The sequence below is a fragment of the Eleginops maclovinus genome, chromosome 17 (assembly GCF_036324505.1).
Source record: "Eleginops maclovinus isolate JMC-PN-2008 ecotype Puerto Natales chromosome 17, JC_Emac_rtc_rv5, whole genome shotgun sequence".
NCBI lineage: Eukaryota > Metazoa > Chordata > Actinopteri > Perciformes > Eleginopidae > Eleginops > Eleginops maclovinus.
In genome coordinates this window covers 16,000,275-16,015,913 of record NC_086365.1, presented here as the reverse complement: position 1 = coordinate 16,015,913, position 15,639 = coordinate 16,000,275, and the positions used below count along the sequence as shown (strand labels likewise).

At 42.6% G+C, this 15,639-nt stretch overlaps 2 protein-coding genes across 3 annotated transcripts; one reads left to right on the top strand and one right to left on the bottom strand.

The window, feature by feature from the left end:
- Positions 1 to 1,028: 1,028 nt before the first annotated feature.
- kics2 (KICSTOR subunit 2) lies at positions 1,029 to 5,478 on the bottom strand. Of its 2 annotated transcripts, none has more exons than XM_063905095.1 (4): positions 5,384 to 5,478; positions 4,137 to 4,418; positions 2,881 to 3,169; positions 1,029 to 2,077 (listed from the first exon to the last, which is right to left on the bottom strand). In XM_063905095.1, the coding sequence occupies exons 2-4, from the start codon at positions 4,369 to 4,371 to the stop codon at positions 1,258 to 1,260; spliced, it is 1,344 nt and encodes a 447-aa protein (XP_063761165.1). In that variant the 5' UTR covers positions 4,372 to 4,418; positions 5,384 to 5,478; the 3' UTR covers positions 1,029 to 1,257. The 2 variants fall into 2 exon arrangements, with proteins under 2 accessions (XP_063761165.1, XP_063761164.1); XM_063905094.1 differs by having other exon boundaries at positions 5,283 to 5,435.
- A 3,386-nt stretch (positions 5,479 to 8,864) lies between these two features.
- On the top strand, positions 8,865 to 14,546 carry tmem19 (transmembrane protein 19). Its single transcript, XM_063905641.1, has 8 exons — positions 8,865 to 9,054; positions 10,898 to 11,045; positions 11,181 to 11,294; positions 13,356 to 13,493; positions 13,573 to 13,649; positions 13,728 to 13,905; positions 13,971 to 14,180; positions 14,310 to 14,546. The coding sequence occupies exons 2-8, from the start codon at positions 10,916 to 10,918 to the stop codon at positions 14,468 to 14,470; spliced, it is 1,008 nt and encodes a 335-aa protein (XP_063761711.1). The 5' UTR covers positions 8,865 to 9,054; positions 10,898 to 10,915; the 3' UTR covers positions 14,471 to 14,546.
- Positions 14,547 to 15,639: the final 1,093 nt, after the last annotated feature.

The window sequence follows — 15,639 nt, the reverse complement described above, 5'->3', positions numbered from 1 at the left end:
AGTATGTAGAGTCTCTACTTTAAAGAGTCCTCTCTTGCTGATGTTCAGGTGTATATCAGTATGTAGTGTCTCTACTTTAAAGAGTCCTCTCCTGTTGATGTTCAGGTGTATATCAGTATGTAGAGTCTCTACTTTAAAGAGTCCTCTCCTGTTGATGTTCAGGTGTATATCAGTATGTAGAGTCTCTACTTTAAAGAGTCCTCTCTTGCTGATGTTCAGGTGTATATCAGTATGTAGTGTCTCTACTTTAAAGAGTCCTCTCCTGCTGATGTTCAGGTGTATATCAGTATGCAGCGTCTCTACTTTAAAGAGTCCTCTCCTGCTGATGTTCAGGTGTATATCAGTATGTAGAGTCTCTACTTTAAAGAGTCCTCTCCTGCTGATGTTCAGGAGTATATCAGTATGTAGAGTCTCTACTTTAAAGAGTCCTCTCCTGCTGATGTTCAGGTGTATATCAGTATGTAGTGTCTCTACTTTAAAGAGTCCTCTCCAGCTGATGTTCAGGTGTATATCAGTATGTAGCGTCTCTACTTTAAAGAGTCCTCTCCTGCTGATGTTCAGGTGTATATCAGTATGTAGAGTCTCTACTTTAAAGAGTCCTCTCCAGCTGATGTTCAGGTGTATATCAGTATGTAGCGTCTCTACTTTAAAGAGTCCTCTCCTGCTGATGTTCAGGTGTATATCAGTATGTAGAGTCTCTACTTTAAAGAGTCCTCTCCTGCTGATGTTCAGGTGTATATCAGTATGTAGAGTCTCTACTTTAAAGAGTCCTCTCCAGCTGATGTTCAGGTGTATATCAGTATGTAGTGTCTCTACTTTAAAGAGTCCTCTCCTGCTGATGTTCAGGTGTATATCAGTATGTAGTGTCTCTACTTTAAAGAGTCCTCTCCTGCTGATGTTCAGGTGTATATCAGTATTTGTCTCTCCTCTCCTTCCCATAAAATAAGTTAAGTAATGAAAGACAACATGACATTTAGGACTGCAATTTAGAAGTACTTGCATCGGTGAATCAGTTCGAGAGCCGGATGTGAAAATCTCAAAGCTTTATTTAAACGGTTTTAATCACAATAACATTTTTTTATTAAAGACACTTAAAATATAAAGTAAACGTGTTAAATAAAATTAACCACTTCCAACAACAGTTAGTTCTTTTTGGTCTGGAACATTTTTGGCACATCATTTTATTCAGTCTTTGTGCAAAAGAAACAAAAATCTGAGATTGAGAGAAAGAGCAGAAGCTGGTCCCCGGGATCAGAGTCAGCCCTTGGATCCGGGTTTGAGCGAGCCGAAGGGCTTGGTGTTCCTTAGCGATCCCGAGATCTCCTGCAGGAAGGCGGCGATGTGCAGATCCTTCTCCGACTTCCTGCCGTCGAAGATCACCACGAGGGTGAAGTGAGGCTCGGGCCGGGTCAGGTAGTAGGTGCTGGTCACCTTGTCGTCGTAGAAGTGCACCACCTTGTCCAGCGTGTTGAGCTCGGCGGCGCGGTCCCCCATCATCATGATGACGTTGGGCCAGTGCGTGAGCGGGCGTTCCCCTGTGGGCAGCGACACCACGGCGGGGAACTGCTCCACGCCCTTGGGGGCCTCGCGGTAGGAGTGCGGGTGGTGGTACCCGTGGCCCTGGAAGCTCTCGGAGCCGCGGTTGTCGAACACCAGTGACACGTTGCTGGCGTCGTGCTTGCGGATGAAGGAGCAGATCTTGCCGTGGTAGTCGGGCGTCGTGCGGGCCGTCAGCGCCTTCATGTCACCGGGCACCGTCTGCCGGCTCAGCGCCTCGTGGAAGTAGAAGCTGAACTTGGCGAGCAGCGCCGCCTGGAAGCGCTGCAGCCACAGGTAAAGGTGCGGCGGCTGCACGGCCTTCTGGGACTGACCTCCGAAAAGATGCTTCCGTGTCTCCTTCTGCCGCTGGAACAGCTGACCCCAGGCCAGCAGCTTGGAGTTGGCGGCGTGCAGACTGAGCAGCGCCGGCAGGAAGCTCCACTCAGATACCTGAGCCTGGCAGCGCAGCAGCTGCAGCACCACGTCCAGCTCCGTCTGGAAACACTCCTCCACCCGGCACAGGATTGGGTGGTGGAACCTGAGGAGGAAGAGGAGGAGGAAGAATATGTAGAAGCTGGACTCGTCTGCAGGCCAGTTCACAGTGTAAATACCCCTGAGAGAAATGATGTGATTCATAACATTTGATTCACTTTTTTATTACATTTTTATAATAAAATAAAAAAGTATAAATAAGTTTATATCAAAAATAAATACAATTATAAACAATTCATTCAAAAATGTATAAATTCAAATACACCATTTTTTATATTTATCGTAGCTGTTAAAACTCTAGTGACCTGAAAGCATTAAATATCCTTCACACACTCACACTCACTCACTCACACACACTCACTCACTCACTCACTCACACACACACACACACACACACACACACACACACACACACACACACACTCACACTCACTCACACTCTCTCTCACACACTCTATATTTAGGCTCCCCATATATCTTCAGGCCTGCTGACGTGAAGATTCACCTTCAGCTCCCTGAGCTCGCTCATATCAGTGGTGTGTGTGTGTGTGTGTGTGTGTGTGTGTGTGTTTCTGGTGCAGTTCTGCTGACACGTCTCCAGGGAGAAGTTGGTTTGTGTTTCTGCAATTTAAGCAGAATGTTTCCCCCCCTGATATCTCACTCTCTCCCTAACAAGTTTGTTTTATATAAACGCTGATTTACTAAAAGTTAGAATCCAGGACGTCCCGGGTGAGAGGGACAATATTTCTCTGTGAGAAAAATGAAATGTAATGGAGCAGAGTCCTTCAGTATTGCACATCAGTACTGCAGTGTGTGTGTGTGTGTGTGTGTGCGTGTGTGGGGACCCACTTGGAGCAGTACTTGGAGGTGACGGCCTGCAGCGTGCTCAGCAGCTCCTCTGAGTGCACGCTCTTCTGTCCGCTCAGAGCGTGCAGCTTCTCGTACAGCTCCGACAGGTCCATGCGAGCCTGGGTGAAGTGGCACAGCTGCTCTGACAGGTGGGACAGCAGGTCCTCCAGGTAGGAGGCGGAGCCGGGCACGCCGTGACGCCCCCCCGACACCACCTTCCTCAGCTCGTTGTACAGTGAAGTGTAGAGGGTGCGGATCGAGTCCTTCCTGGTGAAGAAGGACTGGCCGCCTGCAGAGAGGGAGAGAGACACACAAATCACAACAGTTTGTAATGCCTTTAAATTGATTTAAACAAACATGCAATTAAAGTGACTGAACAATGTGATGTAGGAAAGAACCCGTAGCCCTTCATCTTTTATGTCTGTCTGTCTGACCTGTCCCTGTTCGGTTGTTTATTTAAAGACTCTGAATGCCATGTTGTTCGTGCATGCCTTCTTCCAGTAAAGATTTCTGATTAAAAAAAAAGGGAGGAAGAAATCCGTGTTTGGTGCAGGACAGGAAATTGATTTCTTCCAGGTTGTATGAGCTACAGCGCCATCTGGTGTTAGCAGTCTGTCTCCTGACCCTCACATGTTAGAGGAAAGTTAATACGAGTCTCCAAGGGTTAAACTTTATATATGTACTATAAATGAAGTTTTAAATATCTGGTGTATATTATCCTGTAGGTCGTCCTACATACCGAGTATTTTAATGTTAGTATTTCTACACTATTTGAGAAGTGCTTAACTTCTCTAAACTACAGTTCTTTTAAATCTCTCCACACAATCTGTCAAATAAAGGGATGATTCAGGCATCATATCATATAAGCACACCATGTGTTTTATGTGTAAAAGGAATCTATGACGTGAAGTAAATGTAGAGGCCTCTGAGATGTGGTCAAATATTATTATATATTGTCAGCAAAAAGTGCTCAAGGTGTAGAATGGCTCTTTGCACTGTTTTATATTATAGAACAGGATTTAGTCTGGTTTTAATTTCTAACAGATTAATATAAGAGTGTTTCTAATGTTCTAATTGGCCAATGAAGAGCAAACTGTATACTTTCTATACTCGTGTCCTGCAAATGTGCTGCAGCAGAAGGTAATAATCTCATGTATTTGAGATGATGCCATTATTAATATCAACCCTAGCTGTAGGTAGTAACACCCCCTCCTGTGATTATATATATATATTCCACACTATTCCCCATGTTTTACCCAATTTCTGCCCCAGGAATGTCATGTTGTGGTAGGCCTTTTCGGCCGCGGCCAGGTGACCCAGAGCCCCCAGCAGCGAAGCCCACACAGCCCCCCCGCTCCGGCTGCTGCTGTCCTTCTCCTTCTCCACATAGTCCTTCGCCCGGTCGAAGGAGAACATGCCGAGCTGAGTGAAGAAGCTCTCCAGGATGGCCCTCTCCCGGGGGACCGGACGCAGCTCCTCCACCTCCGACATCTGGACAGAGAGACTCCCCAAAACACTGTGAGACAGAGAGGAGAAACCTGCAGAGAGAGGGGGGAGGCACTGAGTACCTTTACTCATATTTACTGTAGTTCACCTGCAGTAAATCCAGCAGCTACCCTGCAGTACACAAAGCCATTCAAACTAGCTGCACCTTTACCAGCTCTGAGAACACTTTAATGATCAATCATTATAAAACATATCAGAGATATTATTCTGAAATGGACCAATCAGACAATGACTACTTTTACTGTCACTACTTTAAGTACATTTAGAGGAGAGTACTTTCTACTTTCACTGGAGGAACATTTAGAATACTTTTACTGTGACAGAGTATTCCTACACTCTGGTACCTCTACTTTACTCAAGTACAAGACCTGAGTACTTCTACTTTACTCAAGTACAAGATCTGAGTACTTCTACTTTACTCAAGTACAAGATCTGAGTACTTCTACTTTACTCAAGTACAAGATCTGAGTACTTCTTCACCTCCCGTTACTGACAGTTAAGTGTAGGTGAGGAAAAACGTTCTTCTATCCATATTAGAAGTATTGTAATGACTTTAGAACATCTTGATATTAATTCAAAACAAATCCCTTCATAAAAATACAAAATGCCCACAATATGTATTAAACGACAATAATTGTGGCTTTGTGTATTGCTTTTAGGTGAGAAAATACGTTTTTACAGCCACAATACACTCATTTTAATTACTTTTATACAGCTTTATATCATTTAAAACCAATCTCACTTGTGACATTACCGCTATTCCTCTCAACATGTGCAACGACAATAATTGTGTAAATGTGAGCTAACGGCTAACTGACGGCTATCTAACGGCTATCTGACAGTTCCTTCGTGGAGAGTAAATCACATTCTAGCCATATTACACGCATTTTACCCACCTTTTAACTTCTTGATATCATTTCAAAACAGTTCCCTTCATAACAAACCCGCTAATTTCCCTGCATATATACTTAAAAAGACACTAATTGTAAATACTTGCCTTAACCAAGCTAACTGGCTAACTTCCCGACGCCATGTTGGCTACATTGCATATAAACACTACGGCAAGCAAAGAAGGCCAAAGTACAAAGCGCTTGGTCGAGTTTGCGTGAGACATCATTTTGGTAGTTTTATGATCAGATATTATTTAAAAATCTGTGTTGAAATTACTGTCTCTACGTGAACAATGATAGTCACTATTTCTATTATTTCTACACTATTTTAATTTACTTTTTTTATGTAAATATGATTTTTTAGTATATTACACAGTTTTAGATGTGTGTTTAGTATACATGTACTAGGGACAGTGCACACATTAATCAACATTTCCGTTTCCACCTTGATGAATATGTGCAAGAGTAAGCTCATCAGTAGTCCCTGTTTATTTTATTCCATTGTATGCATTCACAAACATCAGCACACCGTTATTTGTACACATCACAAACCTTCTGGCATATAGTTGCATGATTCTCACATTTGCAAAAGACATTTCTTCGAAAACATCCCCTCAGCAAGTCAAGTGGTTTGTCTCTGCTTTAATCACAGCTCTGTCTCTGGTTTCTTTATTGCACAGTTCCTTGAACATTCCTAATTTTCTGGCTTTGCCCACTGGGGTTCAATATTGATTATTTCTGAGAAAACGGTTCCAACCCAAATTGATAACCAGAAAAATACATGTGGAGGAATCTGATGCCGTGGCTGGGATTCTCAATCACATGAGGGCTCTTCCAATGAGTCTTTGTAAGCGAGGGAAGTTTTAATATAAGCCCTGACCTTTAGAAACAGCATGAGCGTCTATGCTATGGGGATCAATTCAATGTTGCCCAGACATTCAACATCGTCAGAGGACATCTTAACTTTTTCACTCTCAAGCAGTTTTTGGCTGCAACTAGCAGATACAGTATGTTCATAATGAATCTGGCAGGGATTTAACAATCAATAACTCAGTTTATAAAATACTACAAAAACGGGTAAAATGTCTTTGACGTCTTCATCCAAGCAGAAGCCCAACATCTGAAGATATTCAATATGCATCGTCATATTTAATACAAAGAATACATCTTTTACATTTAAGATGCAGGAATGAGCAACTGCTGGAATTTAGGGATGGCGTTGTCCATAGCTTTGGTCCTGACTGAAATATCTGAACACCAATTGCTTGTATAATCTTAAAGATTGGTACAGACGTTCATGGTCCCCGCTAAAGGAATCCTTCTTTGGTTATTCTCTGGCTTTTCCTCCAGCACCAACATTGGGTCAAAATCTTTGTCCAATACTTTCATTTATGACCAAATACCTGCAAGATGAATGACACCCCCATTACTTACAGCTTTATGGTTAGTGTTGGCGTCATCATGCTAAAAAGAAGAGTGTCAATGTTGCTCTCACAGGTTTTCCAAGAAAAGAAAATGGAAGACTTGAGAAGTGATTTTCAGGAAATTAGAGCGCCTTATATTTTGTTCCGGCTGAAATTAAACTCTTCCCCACAGTGTGCAGCGTTTATGTTAAAGCTCATGTGTCGACGCACACAAAGCACTTCATTGTCCATCGATGAAGTCTTCACTAGTGCCTACAGCAGATTTACAGGTTTGTAATCTATGTTTTAAATGTAGCCTAATGTGGATCTAATGCATTTCTCATTCAGACGTCAGGAAAAGTTAGGTTCTGGGACGAGCTGTCAACCGCTCAGTGACTGGATCCTGTGTTCAGGGAGATATCTTAAAGGGTTTGATGATATCAGTATTTATTTTTCCCCAAGTCAAGAGTTCAACGCATGCTTCCCTGAGTCAAGATGTTGAACCAACCTACAGCCGCCTGATGTTACACATGATGGTCAAAGCGACACAAGGTTTTGGAGAATTCAATATGCATTTTAAATGTCTTTTCTTATGTTATTTTACAATTGGAACTACAAAAAAATAATTTAAATTAAGGGGAATTGGGTTTTATGAAAGTTGCCCAATTTTAAAATAAATAACAATATTTATACAAAAATAAATAGTAAAACTCTGCAAATAAAAAAAACAATATAGAAGTTAAAATAAAAATCTGTAAGAAATAAAATAAAATAGGGAAAAAGCATCTTCATATAAACAGAATAATCTAAAGTAAAGATGTGCAATAAAAATATCAAATTCTTTCTCTCTCTCTCTCTCTCTTGCTCTCTCTCTCTCGCTCTCTCTCTCTTGCTCTCTCCCTCTCTCTCTCTCTCTTGCTCTCTCTCTCTCTCTCTCTCTTGCTCTCTCTCTCTCCCTCTCTCTCTCTCTCTTGCTCTCTCTCTCTCTCTCTCTCTCTCTCTCTCTCTCTCTCTCTTGCTCTCTCTCTCTCCCTCCCTTAAGGGGTGGGTCTCTGCCTCTCTTTAGAAGTCTTGACAGCACCCTAATGAGCAGGAATCACATCCATCTCTCTCCTGCTCACCACCACCCGGTAAGTGACATCCTCTCCCCCTCTCTAATGTGGGTTCATGGCAGTCATTTCCAGACATTGTACAGACTTCATTTGATAGAAACAGATCGTTATATGTGTTTGAATCATCAATCTGGCAGCTGGTTTGGGACTTTTACTATGTCAGTTTCACACCTTGCAGGAAAAGCTTTTCAGGACTTTTTATGATTCTATTTTTTTGTATTTAAATTTGATAAAAGTACCAAAAACACCAGCTAGAAAATACAACTCTACACATATAAATATGCTGTTGTCAGACGACAGTGTCATTAAAGACAAATATAAATGACATTTTACTATATATTTACATATTTGTAGACCTGCAGTTGAATACTGTCTTTGTTGGAAAATTCCTATCTCTTATTTAGTAGCACCAAAGACAAAGAGGTGATTCAGTTTAAGAGAGATGTTATGTTTGTGTTTAATGGTTCATTGGTGGTATAGACATTGGTAAACAAAGGACTGGTGTTATCTTGGCTTTAGCATGAAAATTAGTATGTTGTATGTGCAATGTAGTGATTCAAATACAACTCCAAATTGTAATAACGTGCAGTATTATCAATTAAGCAATAGTCAACAGTCCGAATGTGCAAATTTGTTGAAGGCAAGTATGCAAGGAGTAGTGGTGGTGTATAATTTGGCACACACAAACACAGTCAGGTAAATGAAAAGGTAAAATAAGAGCAGATGTAGAAACGTTATAAAACTAAAAGGAAATAAAATAACGTGGAAGAGCTGTGCAGGTTTAAAGTGGTGGTGTGGCAAAATAGTCCTGTGAAAACTAATAACTGTTTTGTTTTATGCTGCTGCAACGCAAGTTTGGGATTAGTAAAGTATTTCTTATTTTATCTAAGTGGGGTGAAAAGAAGGCTTATAGTTCTTTATTTTTTATTTATTTTGGCTTTACTTATTCACTTATTTATTTACTGTAATAGAATCCCGGTTTGACCCTCCGGAAAGCAGGTGGCGCTAGAGGCCGATCGCCCGCTTCCTCTCGTCGGTTTTACTCGGCTCCTCTCGGCTTCTCTCGGCTCCTTCCGGTACAAACCCCGGTTCTTCTTTCCCTTCCGCTGAATGTTTACGCTTGGTTTTCAGCCTCAGTTGTTCAGTTTGCTTAGCTATTAACTCGTGTTTTCTAGAAGAAATACACCTGCTTTTGATAGGGAAATAAATTCCTCTAGAAAGTGGACTTTAAGTGTAAACTCACGATGGTGGCAATTATATCTGGTGAGTTCACTTTCACAGTTATTGAATTAAATGGTAGAAACTAGCTTCTGTTTGATCGTGTAATTTATAACAACCATGTAAAATCGGACATACTTGCCATATCTAGGGTGACCAAACGTCCTCTTTTGCCCGGACATGTCCTCTTTTTACGTCCTGTCCGGAGCGTCACTTTTCACTGTTGGGACCATTAAGCGTGTACTTAAATTGACTGGCGCTTCCCCCCACCCCCCAACAATCGCAAGTGTCCTCTTTTTCGCCACCTCAAATCTGGTCACCCTACCATATCAAGTCATTGCTAATTGATCTGTCTTGAATTAATGAGTCCTTTCAGTCTCTCCTGTCACACTGATTTTAATTATGCTTAATTGATTACCTGTTATTTGGCTTCCTGTGTCCTAAAAAGTAGTCATGTGTGCACAGTGGTGCTTTTAAACCAAGCACATTTACTAGAAAAACGACTGTTCTGTAAAATGATTGAGTATTGCCATTTTATGCAGCTTCTAGTGCACTAAATTAAAAGGTTAGCAAAAGTATTTTTACTCTACATGTCTGACAGCGTTAGGTACTTCTCAGATTACCTTTAAGAGCTGTTTTGAATTTTAGCAGGTGTGTGTTTTTATATAAGGTTAGTGATAGATGGACACACAGGCAGACACACACAGTATTTAGAGATGATGATGCATTGCTGTAGATTAAAATGTAATATACATAAGAAGTCAAAGTAAAAATATCCAATAAAATACAAAATAATAAATGTAATTTCTATTCTTCATCTATAAATGATTTAAAGTCTGCTGTAGAGGCCTTCTTAGTGTCCTCGTTTCAGGCAAGTGTGTGTGTGTGTGTGTGTGTGTGTGTGTGTGTGTGTGTGTGTGTGTGTGTGTGTGTGTGTGTGTGTGTGTGTGTGTGTGTGTGTGTGTGTGTGTGTGTGTGTGTGTGTGTGTGTGTGTGTGTGTGTGTGGCGGTTGCATGTCATCTTTTTAAACAAGTGGCTTTTTTTGTACAAAGTTCCCTTTCATGATGCCATGCTCTCACGGAGGCACAGAAGGGAGACTGTAACTGTGGGAGACTGTAACTGTGGGAGACACCATCTGATTTCTTCCAGGAATGACTTTTATTATGTGCAGAAAAAATGTGTTTGGAGCACAAAATAAGCACTGTGTCTTAATCATGCTCCAACTTTAGATCGTGGTGCTGAACAGGGAGAGTAAAAATGTGTGAGTATTATCAGTGAAATGCACTGAAAGTAAAAGTAGGAGTGCAGGCAAAAGTTCCCTCAGTGTTTTAATATTTTATAATATTTCTGGACTATTTTTAAGAATCTTTTTAGGCCTTAATTTTTTATATTTTCTGGCCCTTTTTCACGAACGTTTTCCTGATATTTTCTGTGATTATTCCGACTTTTCAATCATTTTCAGACTTTCTACACATATTTTACACTAATCTTCCAGCTCCTTTCTGCTGCTTTATATCCCTTAATATCCTGTCGTGTATTTTAATTTATTTTCGGTTTTCATTAGGAAACTCAAGGGACGTGTCTTAAATTAATTAAAAAATGGAGCGACTGAGAAAACCCAATTCCTCCCGGGATAAATAGATATTATGTTTAATATTTGAATATTTTGTAAATATAAACAAGAAGTAAATATACTTTTTATGTTCATTTAAATATTGTTATGCACTTTTGTTACTTTAGCTAATGTGTGTATTCATAATGTCTCGTTTGATTTAAAAACAGTTTTATTTATTTGGTTTAAATATTCATTTCTTTATCCAAAACTACAGGATGATAAATATATAACTAATATTAACCCCACCTCCCCCCTGGTGTCTCCCCCCGCAGCTCTTCCCGGCCCTCAGCATGACCTCTGAGCAGGACCTGCTGCTGAAGGAATACGTGAAGATGATGACGGACATGATCGTCCTCTGTGCCACTCTGGCTCTCTCTCTCTTCTTCTGGCTCCTCTCCCTCACCATCAGCACCTACTCCGGTCAGTCTGAAGACACATGTGACTGCTTTCAGAAGTCCTGGGGCAAATCATGGGCTCTTATTTAGAAAAACCATCCAAACCCACATTGTGTGTGTGTGTGTGTGTGTGTGTGTGTGTGTGTGTGTGTGTGTGCAGGAACCCTACAGCCTGTGTCTCCATGGCGATGGTTGTTCTCCATCCTGGTTCCTCTGATGTTGACGGTCCGAGCGCTGAACAGGAAAAGTCTCAACCACTCAGGAGCTCTGGGAGGTGAGTGTGTGTGTGTCTGTGTGTGTGTCTATGTTGGGCTGTGCACTTCAGGAGTTGAAGAAGTTGTATCCCATAATGACCCCTTTAAAGCCCCCTGACCCCATTGACAGTAACGGGGCTTTCACCCAGCAGCACACAGGAGCTGTTTGTTTATTAGTGTGACTTCAGTGGTTTGAATGGTTGGATGGAGTCCCACTACAACACGAGCGAGTTAGTGTGTGTCTGAATCTGTCACAGTGCTGGGGAACAGATGTGAGTCGCCAACACAGAGCCTCAAAACCCCCCAGTTGAGTGGTTATACTGGGAAATGAAGGCATGAAGGGGATTTTCCTGATCCTTTGTGTGACTGAATGTGGAATGTGCAGGGTGCCGTAGCTGTGAGCAGGTCTCAGTCCAAACCCATTCCCCTAAAGATTGGTTTCTCTTCGACTCTTAGGACCAGTTGGAAGAAATGCTTCGTCCTCATTTGGCTAAATTTGACTTTAGCTGAACTGTGTATTTATATTTATCTTGTGTGCTCTCTCATTTGATCTTTCCATTTGATTCAGAAACGGTTTTATTTAAAAACAAAGAAATAGTGAGTTTAATTTTACTAAATGATAAGTATTTATGATAACTGTATCATTCTAAACTCGTTTATTGTAAGAATTCATGTAGAATAAGAACGTTTGCATTAAATGTGTTCCTGTTTTTAGGCTCATGTTTGCTGGCGCTCCCTCACCGAAGCGTTGGTCACACGTAGTTCATGTTACGAACGTTGTAACATTTGAAAGAGTGATGCTAGTTTCTGTTTCTACAGTTTGAAATACAATTACAGAATATAAAACAGTGCATTTCAACTAAACGTTCTTTAAAAACAGTCATTACGGTGATTAAATAGGCCCAGTCTGCTCTGATTGGTCAACCTGCTCGGAGATGTCCCACCGCTTTTAGCCTATCACGTACAATGTGTTGGAGCTCTAGCCAATAGAAGCGCGAGTGTTCTATAGTGATGTCACTATGTTCTGGAACTTTGGGATTCTAGCCTCTGCAGACCATTGACATGCACTCAAACCTATAGAGCGCTCTACAGGGAGGGAGAACGCTCATAATGTGGCTTTTTTAATCTGTAAAAGGATTTAGAGCAGTAATAAGCACAGGTTGGCCTCCAAATTGTAGCCATGAGCTCATTCTCGACCTCTTACAGTCGATGAATCCTCCACAGATCTGTCATAGCAATTAAAGCAGCTAATAGGATTTGATATAAAAGTCACCGATGATATTTCCCAATTTAATTTCTCATGAATGTTAATTATCCCGGCTGTCGGGTCACACTAACTCTGCCTCAAACAACCGAGCTGCTTATTTAAAACGTCACAATTTGAGGTTTTATTTTATAACCCTCGGAATGTGTCCTAACCTTTTCCTCCGAGCCGTGGGAATAAATCCAGTTACTGCAGAAAGAATCAATTCGACCTCCGTGACCATCCAAATGTTTTCGGAAGGAGATGACGTCAATGGGGGAGAGTCTGAGAACAGAGACTGGATGCTGCCGCGGCTTCACGCTTTAAAGACATGAGCAAATCATTGCCAGTTACACCAGAGGGTCGGAGAGTTAGAAGAACTGAGTGTCTTACCCTCACCCTCACCCTCACCCTCACCCTCCAGTAGATATCATGTAGATTAAAAACACAGGAGGCCGTCAGAGAGTGAAGCAATGAGTGCATTTTAGACACTTAAATAGATCAATTTGAGCTTAAATGAACACTTTATTCAGGATATTATTACGTGTTTTCACTCCGTTAAGTATTCTCATACTATATTGTAGTTTGCACGGATTGGAAAATCAGTTGCTGAAACTAAGGTGAGGCTGTGGTGCTCGTGTCAGATAGAGTCATTTTACAACGCTGCTTTTCTATTAGGTCGTTTCTTTGTGGTTTTTTGTGCCTTAAATGAAACCAAATTCCCTTTTTAAATCATCAAACTCCAACTGAAACTCACGTGTTAAGGTAGAGGTAGAGCAGCACGTCCCAAACAAGTCAATCTGGATGTTTCCTTTAAAGTTGATCGTGTGTTCCCCAGCTCTCCTCGTGGGCTTCGTGTTGACGATGGCCAACTTCAGCTTCTTCTCCTCCCTGCTGGCCTTCTTCATCACCTCCTCCAAGCTCACCCGCTGGGGGGGGGCGCAGAAGAAGAAGATCGACGTCGAGTACAAAGAGGGTGAGATTAACCACGGGGGGGTTTCATTCCTCCTTCACCCTCTTTTTAAACGGGTTTTATTAACCTTTGTGTGTTTTAGGGGGCCAGAGGAACTGGATCCAGGTGTTCTGTAACGGAGGGGTCCCCACGGAGCTGGCCCTGCTTTACATGATAGAGGTGACCCACAGTACATGTACCTGGTTAGAATCCGCCCCCCCCCTTCTTTAAGTGTGTAACTGTAGCTGTGTGGGTCAGGTGGGTCCCGGGGAGATCCCCATAGACTTCAGTAAGCAGTACACCGCCTCCTGGATGTGTCTCTCTCTGCTGGGGGCCCTCGCCTGCAGCACTGGGGACACCTGGAGCTCCGAGGTGGGGCCCGTCCTCAGCCAATCACAGCCCAGACTCATCACCACCTGGAAGGAAGTCCCGGCAGGTGAGAGGCTTTCTGTCATACTATGATGTTTCTCTAGCTTCTCTTAAATACCCCCCTCCCATCAGGAACAAACGGAGGAGTGACCCCGGTGGGATTAGTGGCCAGTTTCTTCGGGGGGCTCACGGTGGGCGTGGCTTACTACGTCACACAGCTCCTGTTTGTGGGGGACCTGAACATTGCCGACCCCCAGTGGCCCATCATGGTGTACGGAGGGCTGGCCGGGCTGCTGGGCTCCATGCTGGACTCCTTCCTGGGGGCTCACATGCAGTACTCGGGTAGGAACAGGATACCCTCCTCTTCTTCTGCTGTTACCTGCAGTAAAAATACTTCCCGGTGCCCAAACGCGTCTCGATGTTTCCTGAGATGTTGCTTTTAAAACCCGCCCCTCCTCTGTGTGTGTGCAGGCTTTGACGCGAGCATTGGGAAGGTGGTGGGCTACCAGTCGGCCACCACCACACGCATCTGTGGGAAACCCATCCTGGACAACAACGCCGTGAACCTGTTCACCTCCGTCATCGTGGCGCTCGTGCTGCCCGGGCTAGCGTGGGGGATGTGGCCTCGGTAAACCCCGCCTCACTCAGAGACGTTTGAGATGCCCGTGGATCTGTGACTGCAGTTAATAAATACTGACTGATACTGTCCACCGATCCCTGCATGTGTTTATTGTTAAGAGTTCTCCTAATGGAACAGAGAAGGAGAGAGGGTATTTGCGCAGGTTTTGGGAGAAACTTTTCCAAAATAAGGAGAGAGAAAATGAAATATTTTCAGGATGATTTTGAAGTTCTAATTCTCCTGCTTTCTATGAAACCATAACTGACAGCAAGCTACTTTGTGAACCTCCAGAAGTATCAGTGATTCACAGACAATATACTGAGGTTAAACCATGCTCTGTGGATCAGTCGTGGACTCTGCAGTCATGCAGATGTTACAAAAGGACTTTAATGGACCTTAAAAACTGCAGGCAGATCTACTATTAGACGTTCGGTGTCTTTGTTTGTGTTCTTGATTTGAACTTTGCTTGTTTCAATGTTTTAAACGGATTTCCTGACATTAGTTTATGTAAACAAACCTGTCCTTTGAAATTAAAGCCTGTGTTCCTTTTGTTCAAATTTTCATTTATTTGTACCTTCAATGTCCTCAAAACACCATTTGAATTTGGAAAGAGAACACCAATCCAGCCCCGGATCAAACCCCAAATAACCCAGAGGATGCGCTCAGTTCCAAACCACACCCGGCCCGCTCCCCCTCCGTCTGTTGTCTCGCTCGCAGCTGAACGAGGCTCCCCTCTCTCTGGCAGAAACAGGAAATCCCGTAACTTATTTTTAACAACGGTCTCAAATCAGCATCTCGTACGAAAACTAACTTCAATAAAACTCTAATCTTTAATGGCGTGTCTTTTTGGTAAAGTTAAATGTGATGTTTGAGTATTGTGTATATAGTGAAAATATACAAAGCTTTATAATAAAAGGCACACGTTTACTGTCTCACAGACGGAACTATATGATCCTAAATTAAAAACACCAGGAACATCTGTGAGTCGAGTATTTGCATTAAGGTGTTTCATGGCAGACACTTCTCAGCACACGTGACCCCTGACCTGACCCGGTCTCCTAGCGGCGGGAACAGACTCGTTGGACAGCAGCGTGTTTCCAGAGGTATCACCGTTTTTATTTCAGAGTGTCTGAGAGAGAAGGCACGGAACCAAACCGGGAGAGAGAGGGACACGGAGCGAGA

Bases quoted from the DNA above. Each gene is read 5' to 3' on its own strand.
- tmem19 (XM_063905641.1), top strand. From the start codon at position 10,916: ATGACCTCTGAGCAGGACCTGCTGCTGAAGGAATACGTGAAGATGATG. The intron at 13,906-13,970 runs GTGAGAGGCTTT...CCCTCCCATCAG, and splicing joins CTGGAAGGAAGTCCCGGCAG to GAACAAACGGAGGAGTGACC. The intron at 14,181-14,309 runs GTAGGAACAGGA...GTGTGTGTGCAG, and splicing joins GGCTCACATGCAGTACTCGG to GCTTTGACGCGAGCATTGGG.
- kics2 (XM_063905095.1), bottom strand. From the start codon at position 4,371: ATGTCGGAGGTGGAGGAGCTGCGTCCGGTCCCCCGGGAGAGGGCCATC. The intron at 3,170-4,136 runs GTAAAACATGGG...CCCTCTCTGCAG, and splicing joins ATTCCTGGGGCAGAAATTGG to GCGGCCAGTCCTTCTTCACC. The intron at 2,078-2,880 runs GTGGGTCCCCAC...CTTCCTCCTCAG, and splicing joins ACCTCCAAGTACTGCTCCAA to GTTCCACCACCCAATCCTGT.